This window comes from Venturia canescens, chromosome 1 (genome assembly GCF_019457755.1).
Source record: "Venturia canescens isolate UGA chromosome 1, ASM1945775v1, whole genome shotgun sequence".
Taxonomy (NCBI): Eukaryota; Metazoa; Arthropoda; class Insecta; order Hymenoptera; family Ichneumonidae; genus Venturia; species Venturia canescens.
In genome coordinates, this window is record NC_057421.1 from 5,613,757 (window position 1) to 5,641,128 (window position 27,372).

At 39.4% G+C, this 27,372-nt stretch overlaps 1 protein-coding gene across 1 annotated transcript in view; it reads left to right on the forward strand.

Moving 5' to 3' along the window:
* LOC122412519 (dipeptidase 1-like) overlaps nucleotides 1-27,372 on the forward strand; it is a 104,298-nt gene that overhangs the window by 55,152 nt on the left and 21,774 nt on the right. The window contains exons 7-9 of the mRNA XM_043422104.1: nucleotides 18,576-18,752; nucleotides 19,162-19,246; nucleotides 22,505-22,580. Coding sequence (XP_043278039.1) covers nucleotides 18,576-18,752; nucleotides 19,162-19,246; nucleotides 22,505-22,580 — 338 coding nt within the window. The remainder of the gene's footprint in view (nucleotides 1-18,575; nucleotides 18,753-19,161; nucleotides 19,247-22,504; nucleotides 22,581-27,372) is intronic.

Sequence of the window (27,372 nt, forward strand, 5' to 3'; positions counted from 1 at the left end):
GATGAATTTAACTTTTCTTGTAAGGGCTGGAATGACGTCGGAACAAGTAAACTTGGAAAAAAAACAATGAAAACAGCTTTTCCTTGACTTTTGTTAACTTTTCGTCAACTCTTCCCGTCCGTGCATACGAATATATATTTTTCCTCGTGCTTTTGCCCCTCAAGGGGGTGCAGAAATTCGTGAGATAGAGACGACAGGGGACTTCGTAAATACGTAAACGTGGCATAAGCAGACGTGGAACGGAAGTAAGGAAAACGCGAGAGATTCTGCTCAAATATTCGCGAGATGTAGCTCTTTTTCGCCAGAGGGTTGAAGTCCTCCGTGTACACACAAATATACGTATATGAGATTTCAACCCTTCCACGCCCCCCCCCCCCTTTCCATATATATATAAGGGCTGTATTTGTATGACTGAAACCTCTAGATGCGGGGCTTGTGTGCATATATTTTTTTCAACTCTCTAGAGAAGATCGTAAGTGCGCCGCGCTGAGGCTCCGGGTGTTGTCTTTCCGTTTTCATCTCTTTTTCATTTCGTTAGCAATGACGAGATCTACCCGCGTGTTTCACAGGCTTTCAACATATTCTCTCGATCTTCATTCCCGTAGACGCAGAAAACACTCGTAGCAAACGCTCATATTGAGGTTAAATTTGATCAAATAAAGGTTTATGAAATTATTACAAGCTACAAGCATCCCCTGTCGTGTGACAGGCAACACAATTTTATACTTCGACCGGGAGATGAATTTTGCTTACAAATACATTCAGAGTGAATAGAAAATATATTTTGACTTTGTTTTTCAAGCTTTCCCAGTGATTTGGAGTACTTTTTGTTTTGGGACGAAATAACAGCGAGATAGGACTTAGGGGTAGGAAAATTCGTATGGAATTGTTTGGAGGGGTGAAATATTTCGTGAGGTTATAAAAAAAATGCTTCCCCACAAGGAAACCAGCAAATCCGATGATATTAAGGGGAGGGATAAGATCTCCGGAGCGAAATTCCAAAATATCTAACCCTAGAATTTCGCCCTCGTGCATCTCCCCAATTTCCACGAGTATATTTTAATCCCCATGCCACGGACGCAAAACGTCGGTTTACATAATTTTGGGTCTTTATGGGCGACCGCACAACGTGTCCAAGCAGAGATTTTCTCGTATAACCTAATCCTCGAACGAAAGAGACTCACCGAGTGCATCTCTGGTTGAATTTCACCACAACCCTATAACACTTTCTGCATTGAAGTGACCGATTCATTTTCTTCCTGTCATTCGTCAATATAATTTATTCAACAATTCACACGTCCTGGTTATGCTTTAACTGCAATTCCGTCTAATCGAATTTCGTTTCTCAATTTCTGTCAAACTTCGAGTTTCATCGCGAGCGTTTTGCGAACTACTTTTTTTATCATTCGTTACACAAGTCCATATAAATAAGGGCTTACTATCGCTGCGCGAGAAAATTACTCCAACGAAATATCATTTTCTCTTTCGATGACATCTGACGATGCAAACTTTTTGTCGTTTCCACATGAAACGTCCGATATTAAGACCAGTTTGCTAAGCTAAAGCGTACGAAGCATTATAATAGCGGGTATAAGCACAGACCAGAAATATCCTTTCCTGTACAAGTTCTATGAGTATACATGGAATTTTTAATCAGAGCCTTAATCCCACCAAGAGTGAAATCGCGAAACCTGTGTTCATACTCTCCTCACCGAAAAACACTACGAAAATATTCTCTCGAATATGACTCCTCGCACCCCATTTCAGCCCTACATGTCTCTGAAACTTTTGCCATCGCACCAAATTCACACCGAAACTTTTGCACAAGACACTAATTTCGATTATTTCGCTTTCCCCGTTTCAATATTCTAATAACAATTCGAGCAATTCCAATTTCTTTATCGAATTTTACATTCAACGATTACACGAAAAATTATGAATTTCTGCTCTCGAAGTTATATCAGATCTACCCAAAGCCGTGTATTTTTATGACGTTACTCACAACTTTAGGTTATATTAAACTTCTTACACAAATAACACAAAATTGCAAATTCATTCCTACTCAGAATGTTCAACTGCACTTGTATTTTTCGAGACTTCATAAATGATTCTCGATTGAAAAATTTTTGACATTCCACCACATTCCAGAATTCCAAAAGGTAATCAGAGGCAATGCATCGAGAGGTCTCTCTGGTCGAGTGAGCCGACGCCATGGAATCCAGTCCACGTGTGTTTTCTTGTAGTACGCCATGAAAATATTTAAGTTACCAAACAGCGATTTCTTTTTGTTAAGTCGTCACTTAAAAAAAGCTTCGCGGATTAATAAACATTTTTGTTTGATTTTTGAATGTGTAGCTCGGTCAATGATTTTCGGAAAATCGTCAATTTTTTTATCATCATCGTCGTTCGATAAAAATTCGTAATTGTCGAGTTAGGAACCTTCTATTCGTTGGAATTTTTTGTCTTCCTTAAACGCAGCTCAAAGCAGGAATGGAAAGAACATTTGCAAAGTACATTAAAGTCAAAATGGGGCAAACGACTGGTAATTAAGAACGATTTTAAACTTGTAATTACTTTTGAAAATTTTCACTAATTATGGCATTAATAGAATTCAATTACTCCGAAAGAGAATGAGATATTTTTCGCTCGTTTTCTCAGATTTCTTGGAATGCACATACCGAAGAAATTCCGAGTTATTTTCCCAGAGTAAAGTGCACCCTCAAATGTGTATGTTCGACCTAATAAATGTGGTATGCTTATACGTTTCTTGTTCTCGCTCTCGATCTCGATTTCCTTGAGGACGAGAAGGAGAGGGCAATAATTGCACCGGAGTACATTCTGTTCTCTGCGTCCCCCTGCTCTTTCTCCTGGAAAGCTTCCATCCTCGAACCCTCAAGTATTATGCTTTACCTTCCTGCTGCCTTCGTTTCCCTTAATCGACCCTCCAAGGGCATTACCGGAGGATGGTCTACACGTGAAACGCGTTTCAAGTGGATAGATTAACCACGATAATGGCACACACAAGGAATCCGAGACGTTAGTAACGCGAGAAGCATTTCAAGAAAAGCTGGAACAACCGACAATAATGGGACTCCTGTCGCGAGTTCGAGCAACATTTCAACGTTCGTGTTATTACATAAAAACATGTATATACTGATAGAAAGATAAAAAAAAAAAAATACAACAAGGGTGTCTCGAAAAGTGAATCAGATGTTGACAGGACGGAGTGATTTCGAACAGAAAAATCTTGTGTAATTTCTCGTTTCGATGAACCCTTAATGAGATTTTAATTAATGTCGAGGGACGTGATCTCAAGCCAGCGAATTGTGCGGCCAGGACTGCGAAGCTGAAGTCTCAACAAAGTTGTAGTACGCGGGGCTTCTTCTTCGCGTTCTTTCCGACGCTGTCAACCTCTGGCTGTTACAAGCCAATTAACGTCGCAGGAACGGAACGTCGGAAGTTAAAAGGACTAAAATTTATTCGCTCCGTAATACCATGAGCCTTGATGCATGCAAATATCTCGAAAGATTTTGCAGACTCCCATGCGACTCTGCGACTTGGACAAAAATAGAGAAATATTATAGATTATCTTGAAAGTTGTACGAGCACAGCTGAACGCCCACGAACAGAAAACTTGATCTCGAATCTCGTTTCTCAAGCCTCCATATAAAAGAGCATAATCGAGGAGAGTAAATCGACATAGCTCGATGCAGATCACAAGAAGATCGCAATTCATATGGATCGATGAGTTTTCTCGTGGTGTTTTTTCGCGTACAACTAATTTAAAACTGATCGTCGTCGATGAAAATTTGTCAAAACGAATTTAAAAACGCTCATTTGAAATGAAAGTAGCTTTTTCCCAATGTAGAATTATTATTAACGCAGTTCAAACTTGGGCTAACCCTACAATTTTTTTAATTATTAATTAATTTGTGAAATTTCGCAGTTTGGGTTGATTGCGAACGGCTTGTTTCGGGGAATTCCGGATGTTCTGCTCCTACTCCATATCGATTGATTTTATTGAAATTTCAGTAACGTCGTAAATACATATGAAAGAAAAGACCAACGTACGATATTGAGTGCATAAATGTGGCCGTGAACGATGTGAAATCGAAAAAGCTATTTTTGTTTTGAAAAATATGAAAATTCACCATCCAAAGACTGGATTATGCGAATCCAGTGTAAAATGTGGGCTCACAAAGTTGCACAAGGGAAAGTACGAGTCGAAAATATGTTTGCGATGTGTGTAGCAATTTCTAATGCAATCTAGATTCAGCCCAAGGGCCGTTCGGAATTACCCCGGTCCGGGGTGAATCCAAACTTTACGGAGTGTCGTTTTTTGCTAAATATCTAGCAATGTTTTCATCTATTTGTTAAAATTTACATTGGAAATCGTAAACAAGATATCGAGGAGTGAAAAAAAAGGGAAAATTTATTTCGTCATTTAATTATGTGGTTGGTTATTAATCAATTTCCCTTAAGCTGTCGGAGTTACCCCAATTTCCCCTACTTTTGACACGCACGCACACTTTTTCATGAGTCCTTAATAAAGTTAGCCCGAAAAAATAAAAATTAGTCACCGAGTTCTGTAAAGTGGTTGAGGAGCCGGAAATCAGAGTGATTTCGATGGGACGAGTGATTTCCAATGACTTGTGCGATGAGAGTAGTGTAAAAAGTGAGCGAGGGTGCGCAGTTACGAGTAATAATCATAGTCTGGTCGTAATGCAACGATTTTATGCCCTCCCCACCGGTTTGCAAGCCTATTGTGGCCCAGCCGGGACTCGTCAAACGCTAACACAATGTTAATAGGTCGTAAAATATCGTCGAATTGTGAAACGGCTATTGTTGATCGGGCTATGAATGGATGGAGCGGTGGAAAGGGTTGAAAAAGTGGCAGGGGTGCTTTCATGTTTGGCAAACTGTAACAAACCGATTTGTCATGGGAAAAACAAAGAAAGAGAGACAGCTGGAGGGCGGAAGGGGAAGACGAGGACGAGAGAGTGTCGCGTTCCAGTAGTAAAATCCACGAATGGTCAGCCACGATCTCGATGCAAAGTTTCGTCCTAAAAAAACGGACATAAAGACCACGAGCCCCGCAAGCTTTCGGGCAATTCTCCAGCAAACGTGTATAGGAAAACACTCTCGATACTCTAACCCCTCTTCAAATTTTATTACGCCCCCCTCGGCCCTATTCTCCAAATACTATTTTTTGTCCTCCTTCTTATTACGAATCTGTACACGATTGGAAAACGAAATCTGTTGGCAGTTGCAGCTGCTGCAACTAATGTTACTAACCAAAACCACAAGTTTGCGTATGCAGATACCAGATTTTTCGATATTCAAAAATATATTGGGAAAACACTGAATGGAAATGAGACTCATTGTTGAGCAATGTTCGTTTTATGCTACTCTTCGAACAGAATAATTCGACTACTCGGGCACTGATTATTAAAAACTGCAGAAAGTTCATCTAGCGAGGTACTTTTATAAATTTCAACTGGTGAAGCTTGCTTCGAAACTAATTGACCAAAAATTCGTTACCAAAGCTCATTCATATTTGTATCTCATGCCAAAGTATTGGGGAATAATAATCACTTCGAAGATTGTTCAACCGCTAATGAACTGTGCAAGAATTGATGTCGAAGATTCGCATAATGGACGAGTGAGGAACGAATGGTACGTGATAAAGTGAAGCGAAATGTAGCTCGGAAGTGGAGGATGAAACTGGCCTCGAAAAAGAGTGAAGAACTCTTCTCTCAGCATCATCATCACGTCGTTGTAAGAGAATCGGAGCTGAAAGTGTACTGTGTGCACGACCTGAACGTTAAAGTTGAGGGTTAAGACCATCACCCCATCACTTCTCTCTCACTCCATGTCTCATCCTATTTTTTTTCTATTTTTCTCTTTTTTCCTCCTTCTATCGCTCTTCGTTGCTGATCTATTTTTTTCTCGGTCTCTTTCTTTGTTATTGCTCCTCCATTCCCTTCTTTCTCTCTCTCTCTCTAACGCACATAGTCGTCCTCGCTCAATTCTCACACTGTTCTTAGAAGAGAGCGCTAGCTGAGAGAATTGCTTTTCCGCATCTTAGAAAGACGTATAGTGCCTCGTTGAGAAAATGTAACGATTGAATTTGCCCCCCTCTCATACTCACCGTTGCTATAGTCATATATAAACATTCATTCAAAATGAATGTTTATGTAATTCTCAGAAGAAACGAATCAAGGGCTTGAAAGCATCCGAAAGAATACACATGAATCCAATCTTTTATACCATCCATCACGAACAAGATCGATACTCAATATTTTTTGAAAAAAAAAAAATGGTTACAATGGTCCCAGAATACGTTTTCCAATCTCAAATTTTTTACGCTTCTGATTTGTCACTATTTTCTCAAATTTTCAGACAACTCGATATTAAAGCACGAAACCATTTTCTTAAGAAAGTCTTGAAATTTACACAGAGTTTAAGTGAGTAATTGACCCATATCAAATTTTGAAGGGTTCGTCTTATTGGTTATTAAGATAAACGTGTTTAAATATGAAGAAAAATACTCGGGGGTACAGGGATATCTTTTCATGCAAGGAATGAACGCTTCTTACGGATTTTATGAAAAAGTACACAATAACAATGAAGTATACAATGAAGGTCTGAGAAAAAATTCGAGACGATTGTCTTACTAGTAATTACCTTAAAGACTGAACGAATTTGGTACTCTTATAACCTCACATTTGCTTATTTCGGCATTTTGTTTCTTCATGGTTTGACCCATTCCTGTCACAGCCTTGTGTCTTTTTATTAATACTGTTTTCTCGATCCATTCTCCTTCGTTTTTTCCCTTTGCGCTCTCTAATGCGATTTTTTCCATAAAAAACTATAGTATTTTAACCAGGGACGAATAAAATTACGCGTTCAGTCAGTGATGGATGCCCGATTAATAAATGGCTTGTAATTTCATTCGCCGAAAGATAAGTTGAAAAAATGTATTTACAATTTCGAATTAATAACTCTGCTACTGATTTAAGAGGGTCCTCTAGTTTCTCGCCTGTTTTTTTACGGCTTTTTCAATGACTTTTTTACGGGCAAACCATCGAAATAATCAATCTCATTGTTTTTGCATAATCTTTATTAACATTTGAATAAGCCTTAAAAATTTATTGAAATCAAAATATATAATAGAATAAAAGTTATAGTGGCCGACAGGAAGACATCAAGTAAAAGAAGTGCTTGACGGTGACCAAGATTGCGACTGTTCTACTTATCCGAAATCAAAAAACCAAACGGCATATTAATCTTCATATTTAAGACTAGCAATTGAACTAGAGTGAATTCTAAATTACAAAAATTCACCTTTTTATACACTTTTTAAAATTACATTCCATTTTTTACTCATTTTTTCTTAAGTTTTTCGCTCGTACAAAAAAAAACTATCGAAGCAATCATGATAATTCTAGTTCAATCGCTGGCTTATAACATATTAAAGATGCTGTATAAATTTGAACAAGATCGGTGCAGTAGTTTCTGGAAAAATGGTGTTTCCAGAAAAACGCGTTTGAAAGTTCGCGCATGTAATTTATACTAAAAATTTCAACTCACCGCCAATCTGCTATGCCTGAACCATACAATAGGCCTTTAGTAGCACATATTTTCTACACGTTGTAGAAGTGATTTATGAATATAAAAAAAATCGATTTTTTCGACCCGAGAAACAAGAGGATCCCCTTAAAGCGATAATATCTTTAATTAGGAAGTAAAAATCGACCCAATTTAGACACCACTAAAATACGATCCTTCGGGCATGATCTGGCTTAAAAATGAATGAAAAAAATTATCCAATTTACATTCCATTTTTCATAAATTTTCAAACCCCTCAGTGTTCGCTGTTTTATCCAATGAAAACAATCCTGAAATATTCTTACCAAGATTTTGTTTTGTCGATTCCGAAACAAACTCTAATAAAAGACTGCGTGAGAAGTCATTTCTCACAACCGTAAGAACACTGTAATGAATTCGAAAATCGTAAACAATACACTCAAGTTTAATCGCCACGAAACGATCGATGTAAAAGCAAACGAAAATAAAAGTTAAACTGGCGGCGAAACGGATGAGTCTAACCGGCAAATCCAGTGGGATCAGACGACGAGAACTACTAAATAAATTGAAAACAAAAAAAAAGGTAAATGTAATGATGGTTTACAGAATCGTGGGCTATCCCCAGAGGAGTTAATCGACGTGCCTGGTCGTGCTCGGTCGCGTGCTCCTGCAATCGAGTAAGGGAGAGACTCAGGCGCGTGTCCGGAAACCAAAATTGTCGAAACTGTCTCCCCATGCTCTGTTCGTTCTTTTTACCTTTACAAGCCCATTCCCACGCTTTAGCAACAACCCATGCCGTTATATACTTTTATACACGCGAACATGACGATCCTGCCAATTAATTACAGAACTCGAGCCATCCTAAGGAAAACACGTCGAAGACTCATGAAAATAAAAGAAATTGAAATTTGCACAGATTTATATCAATTTCAATCTCCTTATTTATCTACTTATCGATTTTTTTAAATGTTTGTTCAACCTCGTGCCTGTTTACAGACACAACTTTCATGGTATCTCAGAAGCCAGCAGTTTTTTTTCGTTACAAGCATTTTTGAGAACAAAGTAGTGGTGATTTTTTATTTCAGCGATGGAAAAATCTCTAGAAATGTCCTTCCTTTGGAGGAGTGAGTCTCGATACATCTTCGATTTTTAATTTGAAGGCAGCTACTCTTTCCACAGAGCTACGCTGCCAGATAATCTTTAATAATAACTTTAGGGACGACTCGAACATATTTCATCGTTGACTTTCGGCCGAGAGATTGATTACAATACATTTCGCAGCTGCTACAAAACTTGGTGCGGGCTCTTTTAACGAAAATTTGAACCGAACTTATGGCCGGGAATCCGAACTTGGAGCACTCCCGTATACCGGGTGTCTCGATTAACACCGAAATCTCTTGTATCACGAAATTTCTGAGACGTTAACAATGAGAGAGTGTAACAAATGGACTTCCAGGATCGCTAATCGTCACCGTTCGATCGTCGAATAGCAAAATTCGTTTTCCATTCCACTGAAAATTTGAATCTCCCTCGAAGAAGGAAAACTTCGTTTCACCTCGAACCGACTCAGGCTTTAAAAACCGAAGTCGAAGCGAGATCGCTATCGCTTACTTCAAACCGAGACACGCAGCGCCTCTGAAGAGAGAAAAATCATTTCGAAGCGTATACCTGCAGTGACAACAGTCGAGTTCGACCAACAGTTCGACCAACGCCACCCGTTACATGACATATAAGTAAAGAGAACTGTAGAAGGAGCGTTGATAGTCCGAGAGGAACTGCTGGTGCAATTTCTTGCAGGGTTCGCGAGGAAACAGCTACAAGGGTGGAAGAGGTCGAGGGGTGAATTGCGAGAGGGTGAAAGAAGCATCTTCGGCAAAGTCATATATAGAGAGAAAGGGTAAAAGGGTCCTTACGGAGCGCAATATCTGGCTACATCGGAGGGGGGAGAAACTCTAGAAAGTGTATCGCGCCCTTTCCAGATTTCTCAAGCGTCTATATAGCTCACTCACAGGGTCTTCAAAGGCGGGTGGCCGTTAAGTTCAGGATCGAATTTCGAACCGAATCTTGTGATATCAGACCTGATGAGTCGTGGAGTCTTCGACTCGAATAACCCGCACCTATTTTGTTGGGCGTTAAAGGAGGGTGGATCACGAAATCAAAATAATCAGAATTTGATCAAATTTGGTGATAGCATCTTTGGCATCAAGTATACAAATACAATTTTTTTCAAATTTTTTTACCACATGGCTATCGAATAATTGAGCGTTAAATCCAATTTCTTATGCACGAGATGTATCTCGAGTCGCGGCAGCGACTCTGAGACAAGTACATTTATATATTTGACGAGTTGCTGCCAGAGACTCTTTACCGGAGCGATAGCGTTTCCAATTGTTTTCGAAAATTTTAAAAATTTGTTTCTTCAATAATTAATTAATTATAGCATTCCGGAGAAGATTATAAGTTGACATATTTTTTATTTTTAACTGTTTATATGTAAACTCTATGCTTATACACGTGAACTTTAGTGTTCAAATACTCGAGAGCTGTGTGGTAGAAAAATCTAAAAAAATTTGTACTGTCTTATATATTTGTAAATAATAGATTTTCAAAATTTTATTAAATTCTTGCAATTATGAAATTCTTAATATTTTTAACACGGTTTAGCATGGCAACATCGTATCGTCGCGATCCACCCTCCTTAACAAAGTCCCAGACGACGCGTGGAATCGGAATGCAGGAGACAGAAAAGTATCGACGGTGCCTCTGGATCTACGGAATTCCATGCTCCTCAAAATTTTCTTCTTTCTTCAATTACATCGAATCTTCAGACCTGGTAAATGGGGACTCGTACGAAAAAACCTGGTCGAGAAACATCAATAGATTTTTCTCGATAATCTGGACAATTTTATGGAAGAGGTTGACTCAGAGTCGAGCAGCCTGTACGTCGTTTATGCAAGGCGCAGCATATATAAACTTGTATACAGCCCATACAGGCACTAGTTGTACGGTATTATGCTTGACTCGGTTCGTCTACTTTGCCTTGACCGGCTGCCGCGTCGAACTACCCAGAAAGTACTTTTTAGAGGTGGGGAAAGACCTTTGAGACCATCTGCTGGCCGCTTACCCGAACTTTTCGTCTAATTAGGTGGCCCCGACAGGAGCCTTTACTTTTTCCGATATCTCTGTACGAGGCAACCGTTCGTAATCTTGTGAATACTGCTTGCTGAAAAAAACTGGTGGGGAAACCATTTTGAAAAGCTGAGGAAAGGCGCGAGGGCGAGTTTGACAATTCGGGGTCTCATGCCAAATTCACTCTCACAGATTAAATGAAATTTTCGATGAAAATTAGCCTCTCTGAGGAGCGAGTCTCGATCGCTTTGATCCGCCGAGCTGATTTCAAGCCCTTGCAGCTTCTCAGAGGAAACGAGTGCAAACCTATAAACGTATGAAACTTATGTTGAGCGACTGCTCTCCACGAGATCGGGATTTGGTTGAGAAACTGGGGAGAGATAAGTAGGGCAATAAGAAAATAAGCGATACGTGCACGCAGAGAGAGAGAGAGAGAGAGACAAAAATATTTATTCGCCAGACAGGTGAGCGTATCGAAGCGGTTGCTCCAACTATGTACAACCTTCGAGCCCGTTTCGGCGCTTGCTTCTCGCGCTCTCTACTCCGCCAAAGTTGTATCAATCAAAGCAAACTCCTTTCGGCATGCTCACCGAATCCGAAAGGCTATAAACAGAACTTTCCATGAGCCGTAGCTTTCACAAGGAATCTAACTTTGCCAGCGGAGGCAAGCTACATACATTCGATTTCCTCACGCCCGTACCGGGTGAATCAAAATTTCGACTCGTGTCCCGACTCCGTCGACCGTTAAATTCGGGAGCGGCGAGTCTCCAGTCATTTTTCTTGGTGACGTCGTAGCCGAGCCGGTGCGCTTTAAAGAGGGGTCGCAGTGGGACACGTCTCGTCGAGACTCCACGCGCCCACTTAATGCCAACGCATCGGAACGCTCCACCACCAACTAATTAATAACTCAGCAAGCCTGCAGCCCAGAAAACAGACTCGCTAACTTTTCTATTCACAATTTCACAAACTATCGTCACAGCTACGACTCCGCGTGCTTCTCTTACGCAGGGGGAATAAATTTTATTCGTATCTACGAGACATTTTACAGTTACAGAGAGTGCTCTCTACCTCGACTGTGAATTGTGTGCAGCCTCGCTCGAAACCTTATCTGGAAACTCACTGAAACGCTCTTCCTCCCCGTTCCTCCTCTCCTTTCCAACCAAAACTTTTCCATACCCGGACCCAACTATATTTCACATCCAAGATATAAGCATAGCTACATATGTTTTATCTCTAACCGCTTGAAAAAGTCTCGAAAATTCATGTCTACGGGATTTGTTTGTCACTCAAGCACAAATGTGTGACTTTATGCGGATTCCTGCGAGCCCTTGCGATCTCTCTCGAGAGCCCGAACTTTCAGAACTCCATATTTCTTTGAAAAGTTTTTTATCCTCATCTCGATAAAAGATACAATCGAATCGTACACCGCAGACGTCGAGTAAGACACTTTATTTCGTTATCATCGAATCAATAAATTATTATGGATTCTCCATCTCTATTTCAAGTGATGTGAGAAGGACGAAAATTATGACGGTTTAACAATAAGAGAAAAGAACATTCTGAGAGGAAAACACATCATGTACAGAATCGGGCGTTAAGTACGAATAAGAACCTCCCTCCGTAGCCGCAGCGTATACCTGTAGACACATGAAAAAAGGCGTTCGATTGACATACCGAGTCGGAGGGAACGAGCTCGACACTCGATTGGTGACAAGCAAAAGGCTCCTTATTCTTTTGACCCGCGTTGTCGAAGAAAAAACTCTTTGCCCGTTCACCCATTTCTTTCAGCGCTACCAACTTTTATCGTTTCTACGTATATTGACAAAAATTGATACTGAGAAAAAGAGGCATGCCTCGAGGGCAATGTACTTCGGGGGTACCAACGAGCGAACAAATATATTGTAGAAATCGGCTATTTTTCACCGATCCAACCAAAATGGTGGAACACTATTTCCTGGAATTGCGTATGTATGTGGATCCGCTCGCATCGAAAAAGACTAATTTCAGAATTTCACCAAGTTTCGAAAGATAAAAAACATATATTTGAAATATATTTACTTCTTCTGAGAATAGAAAAAGAGTTGGAAGATTTCTAACTCTGCATTTCCACTTTTAGGCATCATCAGTTTTTGGGTTTTTTTCTCAGCGCGAAGCTGCCTTTTTAAAAAAACGTTTTCTTTATACTTTTGCTGACCATAACAACAAATATATTATGGCGCACTTATTGGCAGATGTTTTCCTCACTATTTCCAAAGTGTGCAACTCGCATCGAGAGCGACATTTATTTGCCATAAGATGTTTTGACAATGTCCTTGCGAGACTTTTCGCGTTGGGTATTGGATTCTCTTTTTCTCACATTTCCACGTCACAGTTAATGTTTTTTTTTTTTTTTTTTTTTTTTTTTCTATCGAAGGGTGCTCGGTATTCACGTGAATGAAAATATTTTTGTCGGAGGCTTTCCGCTCGGTTGGTGTCTTTGGTTCTGATACGGTGGGCAAATGCTCTCCGGGTTATAAATATGAAATACGCTCATCGGAGAAAAACATTGTTGGTCGTCTCTATATATGGAATGAACGAAAATATTTCGCAGTACGTCAGATGAATGTACAGGCAAAACTTTGAAACAGGTTTCGAGCTCGGAAACGGCCACGAGAAAAAGAGATATAAAGGAATATGGAGAAAGGGAGACGGTCCTCGTACAATATATCTCTTACAAACGATATCGACATGTTGCACTGTCGTGTGCGATCCTCCCTCTCTTCTCGTATCGATGGAAATTGCGATCCTGTTGTTTTCGCTTTTTTATCATTCACTCCTTCCGTTTTGTTTCTCACGTTTTTTTTCTTCTCGTGGCTCTCGACGTTCTTTTTTTTTTTCAAATTTTCGTTTCCCATTTTTTTCTCGCTCTTCTTTAACTCTTTCATTTCCCACCGGTCTGTCGTTACTTCTTTCTTTTTCTTCCAACTTTCCCTTTTTCTAATTCCTCTTCGTTTCTTCTCTCATCCCATTGTTTTTCTTCCTTTTTCTCCCTCATTTTCCATCTCCACCTTTGCTTTCTCTTTTTCTCCCGGCATTTTTTATTTTCACTTCCCTTTCGCCTCAAATCTTTTTTCTTATTCCTTTTCTCATAGTTTTTTGCTTCCTCATCGAGGAAGCTTTGTGACGATGAAAAATTTTTTTTTTCCAGTTTTCAATGTCAATGTGCTCAAAATGTTCCAAAACATCGAAAAATCATATCTAGAAAAAATGTCCGGATGTGTGTGTGTGTGTATGTGTGTGTGTGTGTGTGTGTGTGTGTGTGTGTGTGTGTGTATCGTATGGCACTGCAAAATTCAAACGCTTATAACTCGGAAACGGTTTGAGATACAGGGCTACCGTTTTGCACGGATGTTAATCTATACAAGCTCTTCACTCTCTGATAATTTTGTCAGAATTTGTAAAAAATTACGAATCTGACGACGTTTTGAAATTTTCATAAAAAGGGTGTCGACGCTTTAACTTTCGAAAATTTTAAGACTCATTAATAATTTTTTTTTTATAAATAGACTATCATAATAGGAAGGTTGGTATTGAATTTGGGGAATATCAGTTGAGCGGTTCAAATTTTATGACATTTTGAATTTTACGAGAATATGAGTTTTTCAAAAAATCGTCCAACCGCTTCAATTTTTGGAAATTTTATAAGATATTGTGTACAAGTCTGTACTTCCTCTATACTTTCCAGCAAAGTCGTCGGAATTTTCTTTAATTTCAATGTAAATAGAAAAACGATGAAAATTGAAAGTTGCAAACTGTTTTTTCTGATGACTCGTCATTTGGTTTTTTTTTTTATGAATTCAAACGAAGAGATAAATTAAAGTTCGTAAAAGAAGGTAGAGAAAATACATTAATTCCTTGTATACAAAAAAATGCTGCAAATTAAAATTTGCAAATTGCTTCCTCAAGATGGTCAAGATGCAAGATGCTCGAAGCTTCCTCTATGAGGAAGCCAAAATGAAAAATATAGCACCTCATAGAGTAAGCTTTGAGCATCGTGCGTCTTGACCATCTTGAGGAAGCAATTTGCAAATTTTAATTTGCAGCATTTTTTAAAATTCTATTCTCGTTTTTTTTTGTCATTGCCTTTCATCGCGCTGTGCTACTATCGTTATTATTAATGTTAAGTTAGGCTTACTATTTATTCTCGAATTTGAACTCAATTCGTCATAACTATACGAGGCAATAAGTCGACGTCAATGCGACACGATATTTTCTTCATTTTCTCTCTTTTTCCTCTCGAAGAAATACGGGGATTGGCAAAGAGCAGGGTATGAAAAAAAAAAAAAAAAAAAAAAAAAACAAACAAACAAAAAAACAGTGGCACAACAGCGAATTCTATAGAACGATCTGTTCCATGGTGTCTATCGCCGCATCATGGCTTTTCGTTTTCACCGCTTGAAGCATCAAAAGAATAAGAGCTTTTTACAGTTTTCCTACCGACGTTTCTTTTTGCCTTAACTTGAATTTTTGTCAGTCTCTTTTTCGTTCACCCGGACCTAGCCCAACGAAATAAATTGCTTGAATAATGGAAAGAGCCAAGCTCAGCCCGGCTTACCACCCTCTCGTGCTTTTCATCAACCCCTCTTCGTGTCATCCGCACTCTATACAAACTGACCCCCTTCCTGCTTCGCCCCGCCTCGCCCACCCTCTAAACCTCTTTCTTCATTTCTGCTTTTCTTCTTCGATTCTCGTCCTTCGAACACTTGCCTCGTTTCCAATGAACAGAATTCCATGATCTACGAGCATGTTTCTGTACTCGCTTCACTCGCTTCGTATTTTCTATTTATTTCACACTTTTTTGGCACCTCGAGCGTAAGCCGATTGAATTTTTATTTTTAAATTCAATGGTCGATCATTCATTCCTGATGAAATGAATACTTTTCTCGTGTTTTCATTCATTCGACCGGATGCAACTCCTTGCTGCAGAAAAATCAATGTTACATGAGTGAAGTTTCGAAAATATCAAACTACTTTTAGGACCCATCGAGTAGAAAGGTTCCTAATGACTCTGACGATTTATTTATGTTGAATTCCGAGTGTCTTATATCTATCACGCATATATACTCTGCCAAGTTTCTCATCACTGAAAGTTCCACGAGATACGAACAATAGAACGATGCACTCACTCAGTCTCTTCGTATCTTCCCTCCTCTCTCTCCCACTCTTTTCTCCGGGAATGAAACAACGAAAACTTAGCCCCGATATCTCGGCTGAATTTCATTCGAGCATTCGAAGTTGCCAGATATGTGATCGCATGTTTCCTAAATCGGAAGAGTTAGCCGGCCGAATTTTCTCCTCTATTCACCACCATCAAAGGAAACCTCTCGATATGATGATAAATTTATTTCTTGTCATGAAATAGGATCCGAAAAATCAAACTATCTTTGATGGAAAAACGGAGACGGAAAGAGGAAGAAGGTCAGCAAGGTCCGTGCCTCGGTCCCAGTCCGCCGCACGTGCCACGATTCTCAAAGATTAATGATGACGAATAGCCAGCATGATTCGTTGAATAACTCGAGTCCATTGGATAGCAAACGAACCACAGAAAATCCAGGAAACATCGAAATTTTCGGTCCAAGCGAGCCTCGGCCTTGCGAGCTACCGCACCCTCGAAACTATTTCCACTCCTTTTCGTCATGCTAAATAATGGATCAGCAATCCCACAGTTGTTCAACAAGTATCAATCTTTTCCGCTGTTACTGTCATTTTTCCGATCTTTTCGAGCACAAGTCGAAGGGGATCCTTGGAAAATACATAAAAATTAGAATTTATAGGGGTCGCGGTTCCGATGTGCCGCGAGGCTCCCTCGAAAACTTTCCCGAAGCTTTTTCCTCCAATCTTTCTCCTACTTTATCATTTTTTCACTTCGCCAAGTATCTCATGCAAAAAGTATCAAGCTTCGCACGGGTCGGGCCGCCTTTTGGAATATCTTGTCGATTCGAAAATTTGTCAATCCAAAGTAACACCGAGCACTGGAGCAACGCTGCTACGTCGATGCTCCTCACTCCAAGGTCCAACTTCGCCAACCGTTTCTCGAAGCTCGAGGTCGAGCTATTTTTTCCCCTAATTTGAATCCATGCTCGAGTAAACAAGCTGCTTTTTCCCAGGCTGTCCAACTTTATCACGTTATGGAAACCTTCGCGAAAACAGCGATGCCTCAGTCACCGGAGAATCACTTCTCTCTATCCGACGACGTGATAAGAGCTCATCACTCGTACGCACGAGGGGAGCAGGTGAATAAAATCGTTCTCTGCAACTAAAACAATGTTACGGAACTTACTATTTTAATCGATTGATTAATTTTTTTTCCCTACGCCTCGCGCGGTCTCGTCTCTCGAGACGATGCTACCGCAGGGAAAAACGATAAGCTCGTGTTTCGTATTGCCTCGTTTATTTTTTTCGCCAAAATTCTTATAAGGAGTGACGGAGGATAAAAGAAATGGGATTTCAATTTTTATAATTCGGAATGAGAATCGCTAGTGCGGCATTGTTTTTCTTTAATCCCGTTTTAACGCTCAACCGTTTAAGAATAAATTTTTGAAAAAAAATTCTGGAATGTAATTCACGTTGTACCGTGATCCAAATGATTGAGAATTCCGGCCTCGCGTGATCGGAGATTCCGCATGACACTGTCGTGCGCGACAAGACACATTGGAATTCAGCGTGCGAGTCCAACGAAATTTCCCTTTTTCATCGTCTGTTCTCCTTCCCCCTTGCCCTTCGCTCTCCGCCCTTCGCCCTTTTGCTTACCAAGGAGACGATTTTCTCTGGGCAGAACCCCAACAGCTCGAGCAATAAGTGTCAGTGTCTTAACGTGGGTTACTTTTCTCCGTTTTTTCTTTTCCGTTAAGTCATTTCCTTCCATCCAACTCGCCTGCAACCCACATTCAGAGTGTCCTGTTTACGAACTTCCACATTTCCATGTCTCCAACATCCCCAAACTTTTTCAGACGCGGCAACGCCACGTCTCGCAACAATAAGCAAAATACTAATTGTTTCTCATTCGAATTAAGGAAGTTCACGCGGATCTAATGGAAATGAAAATTCCATTAGAAATTTGAAAATATGCCAGAGATATACAGCGTGCATCTATTCCCGGAATTATCATAGGATCGACCTTGTCGAGAAAAAACTTAACGAACGTTTTTAGATGTCAATGCGAAGTCTTGGGAAAGTCGCTTGTTACCGGTGAAAATGACTTGGGAATGGAAAAAGAAAAATAATTATTTGAGGTTAACGCGAGTAATAACGACATAAACGGTGGAATGTTTGACAACAGCATGAGCCAGTTCAAAATATAGATATGCGTACGCATATAAATAAATTTATCAATCTCAACAAATAAGTTACACATTATTTAAATAATTGTGAGCATAAATTTGAATGGTTTCTCTGATCGTCAAAAGAGCGAAAAAGTTCAGTTGCATTTTTGAATCACAAGTAACGCATGATCTTCCTTAAACTTCGTTTTCTTTCTTTCTGTGCTGATATTATCCCTTTCAATACGTTTAGGTAAAAGTTATGTTGGTTCGTAACGCTTCCTGTTTTAATTGTGAAGGCTTCGCCATCGTTTGGACATTTAATACTTCATTTTATACTTCATTTAATACTTTCATTCTTCTTGAAAGTATTTTCTCAAAACAACGAATCGAATGTTTTTGATAATTTACAAGCTTTTTCAGCAAAATTATTATTCAAAAGAAATGAGAATTTCTAAATTGTATTTTCGCTCTTAAAATGAACAGAAACGCTCGTATGCATTCCAGTTGAACAAATAATAAATGAGCTTTACGTGGATTTTTGTCTTTTTGCCCCAGAGCATCGTACTCGAGATGAACAGACTGGGAATGATGGTCGATCTTTCGCACGTCTCGGTACCTACGATGCTCGACGCAATGAGCGCCTCGAGAGCACCTGTCATATTTAGCCACAGCAGCGCACATGCACTCTGCAACTCGTCCAGAAACGTGCCAGATCACGCTCTCCGACTTCTCGTACGTACGGACCTCGAATTATATGTAGTTGGAAAAAAGTTATTCTTTTTCGAAAGTTCCTACATAAATTCAAAGTTGAACGGATTCGAAGGAAAATAGCATAGTATTGCATTTACTTTTTTTCATCTTCAATTTGAAAAATTTGAACATTTTTTTTTCTTTGTACCATCGTGATTTTGTAAACGAGAGAAAACATAAAATTTTTCTTTACTTTGAAAACAAAAAAAAGCTCAGCATTTTCCATTGCAGTGCATCGTGGAAATGCAGATAAACGATTATCAATTCCACAATCAAGTTCAAATATTGCATTTCGTCAATGTTAGTAGCATTTCCTGAATTTTTCAAAAATCCCCTTTTTTCTCTGACTTCCTTAACCGCATTACCAAAAAAATTTTAAATATGATTGCAGGCTCAATCGGGTGGGATTGTAATGGTGTCTTTCTATCCACACTTCATAAGCTGCGGAGAAAAGTCAACCCTCGAAGACGTCGCCGGTAATGTTTTGGATTTTTCATTTCCACGATAAATTCCAATCGATGAGAAATATGCTAGCAGTTTTTAATGAATTTGAAATAATTATGATTTTGGTTAAGAAACTATATTCGAAAGGTAAATTTGTTGCGCCCTGTCTTTGACTTCCGGGCGCTCGGAGTGCGCCGTACTTTGAGTAAAAGGTGTGCGACGACCGACTCCTCTTAGAGGTGTTGAAATTGGAAGGACTCCCGACTATATGGATATCCATATTCGATCTGACGATGAGTGTGGTCGCTTTGTCACTTCCGGGTCGGTGGCTCGCGGCTTTGGGACGCTGATTAGAAGCAAATTTCTCGGCTATGATAATCTTTTGATGGTTACTGAAACGCGAGGAAATCTCGTGATTCCTCGAGGCCTATGCGCCATCCCCGTGTACCTTAATTTTGATCTCAAACGCGTTTCGTTCTCATTAATCACTAAAATCTCTCTGTCCCCCTCTCTCCGTGCGCCCGTACAAGAAACTTGTGGTTTGCGGCGTGTATGCGTCAGCCTTGAATAATTAAAACTTGATTATCGCTCGTCAGAGTGTTCGATTCTCGAGGGATGCATAACATTAGCCAGGAAAGCTTAAGTTGTGAGAAACCGAACGAGTTTTCGTTGCAAAATTTGATTCGCTTTCATTGTAGATGAATTAATAATAGAAAAATATTGGGGAGAGTTATAACGAGTAATAAAAAGAGGAACTTTACCAAAAATATAAACGACCTTCAAAAAATTAAGTAAATATAAAACTTCATGGAAAAGTCATTGCTGGGAGCGGATAAAATTCACCAAAATTTCGTTGTCCAACAACGAAAATGTCCTTAAAAGCGTGGTAAGGACTCTTGCATAATTCTAGTTTCGCATTCCAACGATATTTGTTGCTTAAAAAGAGTGAAAAATTGTGAAGCATACCAGTTGTCGTCGAGCTGTCCAGAAAGTAGGCCAAACACAGTATACACTTCGCAGCACCTCCGAGGATTGTCTGGAACAGTCTGCGTAAAAAAAATCGATTAGTATGCACGTGTGGCCACTCGATTTACCAATAATAAAGGAAAAATAATGGCAATTGTTTAAAGAGAAAGCCTCAGAACAAAGGAGTCGATTTTATTTTTATTTCAAGTCTTCATCCGGTCAGAAAAATGTCGATTTTGATAGCTATTTGACGCCGGTCTGGAGTCCATTTACTGGGCATGAGTATGACAAAGTCACGTGCCAAATTTCAGTCAAATGTTCTCTGAGTAAGCGCGTACACACGTTTTCAATCTCTCTTCCGAACAACCCCACGGCGGAGCTCTCTTAATCGCTGGTATGATAAAAGTCAATACATTAAGAAAAGTTCGAGTGGCCATTTCAAAGTTCGAAACAACGAGGTACACGTAAAGTTATTATTTCGCCAAAATAACAATGACATTTGATATTGAATAATGATGCGAATAAAAATATCGATACGTTTGCGAAGTTCGTAAAGTTTCGATGTGGTTTTAATTGCAATATTGAATAGGAAGGATCACGTATCTCGTATCGATGCATAGTTGCAGTCATAATCGAGCACATACGCGACATAGCCGACGATAAAGACCGACGCAATTTCGCCTTTACAATTCTCTGTGGTCGTTTCCATCGTTTGATTTACGAGCAAGTGTTCGAATCGTTCACTGAAATATCCGAGGACGCGAAGCGGTTAGAATACAGAGAAATAAAAATCGAAACTTAACCTGAAGTACCATTGGACAGGCAGGACCGATCTATTAACAAGTGTATGCACGAGTGCATAAAAGCAATGAGAGATGGATCGACGTGGGGATAGACTCTTTGTTGTATTTTATTTTTGCAACTCCGTACGAGACAGTGAAATAAGAAATTGATCAAAAAGTACAAAAAAATATGAACTGTTTTGATACTTTTCATTCTTGTATGGACAGAAAAAAATGGGGGAGGCAAAGGAAACGAGGAAAAAAGTTGGAAATGGGACGACACTTTTCTTTCCTTCTTTCTATCAACTTCGAATCATTTTTCTCTCTCGTCGAATAATCAGAGTAAACAAACTCAAAATGAACTCCGATTAGAAACAAGACTTAGATTTTCGAAATTGTGTTTTTCGAGTGATTTACAGTTAGATTTTGCCCATATATTGAGATACCACAGTAAATAAAAGCAAGGCTCAAAAAGCAAAAAATTTTAAACACTCAAAAAAATGATAGAACCCGAGAGAAAAGCGTGCAAACCAACCGTAGCAGCACAGCCTTACCCCCTGGCACGATTTGTACAAATAAAACAAAGAAATAATGAAGCATGTTGTTCCTCAATATACGAGAAGATTGCTTATCGCAGTCCAAGCGAGGCTATGCCCGATCGCGTCATGAAAATGCAATAGTGGGCGATCCCAAACCGGACGAAAATATCCGTTCTCGAAGGTCGAGTTCGAGCAAGCCTCCTTGGATAGCAAGATGGGGAAATCGGAAGGCTTTGCTCGCTCCAGGTAAAATCCGTCGGTGAGTGCACGAACCTGAACATTGACACGTCTCCTACGTGAGAGAAGAGGATCTAAAAGATCCTAAGTTCCGGTACTTGAGAAATTAATCACCTCGTCCGAATATCGAAACGTTGCACAATGCAAGTAAGAGATCTCGCAGAATAATAATCGAAAGAGCAACGATTAAGAAAGGAAAAAATATGAATTTGTTGGGTACGCAGAGTAGGATAAAGAACATCCAGGAGTACGAGGAAAAAAAGTGAGAGTATAAAAATAGAAGGGAGTACAGAAGCAAGGGGAAGGAAAACTCGAAAAGAAAAAACATAATCGAGTTTGGGAAGGAAGAGAAGAAGTGGTGGACGGAAAGTGGGGCAAAACGATGGAAAGGAAGGAGAAAATATAGGAGAAGAGAGAGTTGTACTCGCTGACGATAATCGTTACCCGCGGAAAGCTAATAACGCGCTCAACTATGTATACGCATCCCCCATGGGGAAAAAGTAACGAGTAAACCCACCACCTCTGTTTTATCCTCTCACACAACTCCTCCTTTTCCCACCAAGGCTCCCCTCCCCTTCCTCTCTCTCTCTCTCTCTCTCTCTCTTTGCCGTCCATTCCCATCGGAATTCCTAACTAACTAGACACGAGCGTTCGTTTCGTTCCGTTTGTCCCATGTACGCACCATTATCAACGTGTATATATAAAACTAGAATGTACATAATGTACCTGCTCGTATATGTGAAGGGCTCTTGATTCTCTGTTTCAGAGCATATCAACCACGTGCGAAACGTCGCAGGTGTCGACCACGTTGGAATAGGGGCTGGCTATGATGGGATCAATTTGTAAGTTGTTCTCCGAAAAAATATTTTTTTTCAATTTCCTACTCCTCAGCATCTCGCATTCCTATTGGTGCAGCGAAATATTTACATTTCTATATTTTCACACGAATCTTCATTTCCATACCTTTTTTTCACTCATTTGTTGTCGAATGTTTCATTAAAAGCTTACGAAGGCTGCCGGGCTTATGAAATAATAATTGCGATATTACAGTGTACACCTAGAAATCTCACGTTCTCCACTGAGTTATATAATATCATCGTAATCGAATCCGTTTTATTCGGGAATCCATACACGCTTGTTGAATCTCATTATTGTATGGAAGCGACGATCAGATTCGAGCAAATTTATTGAATATTATGAATTTATGGTTTGATGAAATGAAATTGTATTTATATTTCAATCACCCGATACGATTTGGATCATGGGCACTGATTTCACCATTGGGATTGATTAAACGAGTAAAAATCATTTAATTTGCGAATCACACAATCGTAGCTTTTCGAATTCACATACAATCACTGAATACTGGAAAGATATTAAATGTATTTACACTATTTTTTATTGTACATTAAGTAAATACTCGAAATCGATCAAAAGTAGAATTTCGAGAATGGTGGGATGACGTTGAAAATTTACACAGTTGAGTGAGCTCTCAAAAATTCTTCTCGAATTCACCCCGCAGTCAGCCAGCAACTAGCTTTTTTGCCTACATAACGATACTCTTCGCAAACCTCATCCTGTATAAAGTCTCGTTTGCACAGGGGTATGCTCGTTTTTGGGTCTACACGTACTCGATAAACGACGATATTCCACAATTTCCTACATTACACATCTCTGTGAATATATACAGAGCCTGAAATTATATTGGAAAATGGATAAAGGTCAAATTGCAAGGCAGCAGAAAAAGAAGCCCTCGATATGGAGCTGAAACCGAAGCGCAACGTCGAAAACTAAATAACGAAATTTTCTCATGCCTTTCAAACCAAAAGCGATACGATGTGGGCTCGAATACTTTGCAGAGCGGGGAAAAGTATCGATACTGGAATTGATGATGTCGAAATACGAAAAATCGAATCCGCACTGAACCCAAAAACTCATCCGATTAACCGGAAGTTTGGAAGAAACGAGAAATTGGGTAGAAGAAACGATTCTTCAGAATTGGGCCCAAAATTATATTGTTGAAAAAGTAGTACCACCACATTCAAGGATGGTATAAATTTGGTGGTAATTTTCAAAGACCGAAAATCTACTGAATAAATAGCCGTGGGGTAAAGTTAATAAATCCTAGGGTCGCGAAGCAAGAGCCCGAGGCAGAATGCAATATTTTATTTTTCAACGCGAAAATCCGTGGATGAGAAAAATAAAAGTGCCGTTATAAACGACATCAGTCAGCTCAGCAGACATCTTGTTTACCAAGTACATTTTCCTCTGAAAGAATTACAAGCTCATCTTCTCTAATATATAGCGATACCGAGCTCAGTCATCCGACTCTCTTGTGTCGCAGGGCTTAAGACACTGCGATCTCTAAACATCTTTATTTTCTCATCCCTCGGTAACCTCGTTTTCTCTACCTCTTTCATTCTTCGCCTCTCCTCATCGTCTCCGAGGGCACGTTTAAGTGACACGAAAAAGAGCCAAACAACCGTTAAAATGATAAATTATACCATAAATGTTTGCGTATATTTATTGAAAGGATTAACGTCAAAGAGGAATAATTTGATTCTTTCGAATTCTCGAAACTTCACAACTGGCTTTTCCAGCCTTTCGATTGAGAGCAACGGAACTTTTTGAGTCTGAAATTTATCCTCTTGCTTGTAAATAAATCAATGGCCAAAAGACCGTGAGCGTGAAAACATAATTGAAATTTCCAGCAGAAGACCTTCCCTTTCTCCTGTGCCTAAACACCACACTCGAGTTTCCTAATGATTGATGCACCCGCAAGCAATCAAGTACACCTGCTGTCAACAAGGCCTGCGTAATTTCAATTCTTCACTTAAGGTAGTTCGATAGCAACGTGTCGTAGAAAAAATAGATTTTCACACTTCCTGTGTGAAAATTATTCATTGTGAAAAATGTTCCAAAAATCATTCAAATTATCGTTAATGATGCGACAATATTTTACTAAAATTTCATAATTGCTCGTGATTTTGGAATTTTTACATTTTTTCTCTTGTGTAGGCCCCTGCTAGAGCGCATCTTCATGCCGTGTATGGCAACCCTGTACGCAGGCAGAGCTGCCTGTGACGAGCGCAGCGTCCTAAAGTACAGTAATAATCATATGGCTTGTCTCACACGACAGCGCTGCCATGTCGCGAACCTTAAATTCTCCCACTCGAATTCTCTTACGATTTTTATTACAATAATTTTTTTCTCAAAAACTAGCCGGTAGATTGGGTTTTTTATTTTTTTATTTTTCCTTCAGAAGATACTTTAACACTGTGTTTTTTTAAATCAAAATCGTAAGAACCGTTCTCGAGTTATTTCGATACACATTTTTTGTTTGACGATTACCACGTGTTCAAACCATAGAACTTAAACTTGCAATGTCTGAAAAACTATACAGCAGAACTACTTTTTTTTAATCGATTAGTTAGATTTATCTGCGCGGCATATTTTTTTCAAAATTTCCGTAAGAAATTGGGTTTTGATATTGAGCAACCTTAAATTATTCACGTGGAAAAAAAATACTTCGAATCCCTTTGGAATGATTTCTGCCACAATTTCAGGACTTTAGTGATTCTTTGCAAAAACGTACTAATTTTTCGTTCGGAAAAAGGCCAAAGTTGAGAAAGCCTAACCAGTGAAAAGTTTGAGAGCCGATGTGGTAGCCGCGAACGATGGTGTTATAACAATTTTTTATACAACTTTCCACCCGTGCAATCATGTGTCATGGTTGGCTTTTGTTCGGGCAAAAGATGAGCTTGAACCAGAAGATAGAGATTTTTTTCGTTTAATATTTTCTTTATTCATGAGTCTTGTTACAATGCTTGTACATTTTTTGATTCTTTTTGTTTATGACTATTCCTGTTAATTTTTAACTTACTAGTCTGTTTATGCTTAGGTTGTGGGTTGCTTTCCATGGCCAGGGTTGCCAGACTTCTAGTATCCCAAGTCGCCAGAAGCGGTCGCTCAAGTAGCCAAAAGTAGCCAACCTTGTGGCAAATGAGCGGGAATACAAAATTCTCCATGCTATCAAATTATTGTATCATAGGTAAAATTTTAAGGTGAAAAAAGACATTTATCCTGAGCATCCCTTTTAAACGTGAATTAAATCATCTTTTTTTTTATTAATCTATCATAAAACAACATTTTTATGGATTTTGAACAATGTACTTATAGAATACGTTACGATGAATAATATGGATTTTTTTTATTACACTGCTTTCCATTGGTGATTGGTGACTTTGGTGTTTGTTTCTTTATATGATATCTATGATATCTTTATATGATATGATATCATGATCTATGTTTACATCACTTCAGCTATCATATTAATCATTTCCGCGAGCACTTCCGATTCGCCTTGGTTTTCGTTTGAAGTGGCCTGGGATTGGCTTGAAGAGCCGTACATGTACTTCGATTGAAATCTTTCAAGCATGTCACTTGTTGGCTGTAATGTTTTACAACATTTTTTAAATGAAATGCAGTGCAATCGAATTCGTAACAGAGCTTCTAGCATTGGCGTTCGTAACTTGTTACGAATTCGAGTTTTTATAAGAGTTAGGGCTGAAAAGGCTCTTTCTACCACCGCATTGCTCGTAGGAATGATCAACATTTTTAACGCCACCTCCGCCAATTCCTTGAAAATCTGGCGGCCGCTAGCGTCATTTTTCGGTTTTTCCGAATTTAGGTTCTGTGTTCATTCAGCTAAAAGTTGAAAAAATACTACCAGACTCAAGTTGAAAAAATACTACAAGACTTAAGAAGATAGAGAATCCGGGGCCTCGGGTAATATAGGTCTGGCTCGAGTGCTCCAATTGCGCGATACATGCATGCCCGCAGCCACCTAGCGGACGATGCATGAATCATTTTTTTTTATTTCGCCCGGTAACGACGTCGCGCAAGAATACTTTATTATGCGCAGTTGAGAATTATTTGTTCTCTCCCTACTGCAATTGTTTATCAAACCTCAAGGAGTCAGACGATTCGTAGATAAAAAAAACTTCCAACATACACGATGGGTATGAAATGATGAAAAATGCTATTCGCAAAGTTGCACGTTTCAAAACAAAAACGACCACGAGCCGATGATTTTTGGTGCCAGAATGCGTGTTAACCGCGAGATCGGTGAGCAGAATAATGTTGTATATATACGCCAAGGTAAGCTAAATCCTCCGGAATACGAAGCCGCGTTAAAAGAAACGTGAAAAGAGCTGTGCGAGCGTATAAATAGGGGAAAAAGTTCACTCCTCGAAAGAGACATAAAAAAAGGAGGTGAAAAAAGGTGTTGGCTGTAAGAGAGGTGGATGAATGTTGAGAAGGGATTGAAACAATGCCGAGCAAGAGGCTGCAAATGGAAAGTGGGAAGAAGAGCAAGGGAGTAAAGAGAAGGTTTTTAAATGGAGGCGCGAGAAATCTCGCGTTACATAATATCGTTGAAGCACTGTTGCGTGTCGGTCTCTGTCCGCTCGGCTATATCTGTATCTCCAAATGTTTCATTCTTTTTAAGCCGAGAAACGAAAGCGTCTTCGCCATGCTCGAGATCTTGATACATTCGCAACGCAGCAAATTGGAAAATTTTCACCGAAAGAACTTGTAAAACAGATTTTATTCGTTTTCTCGCATCGATGAAAA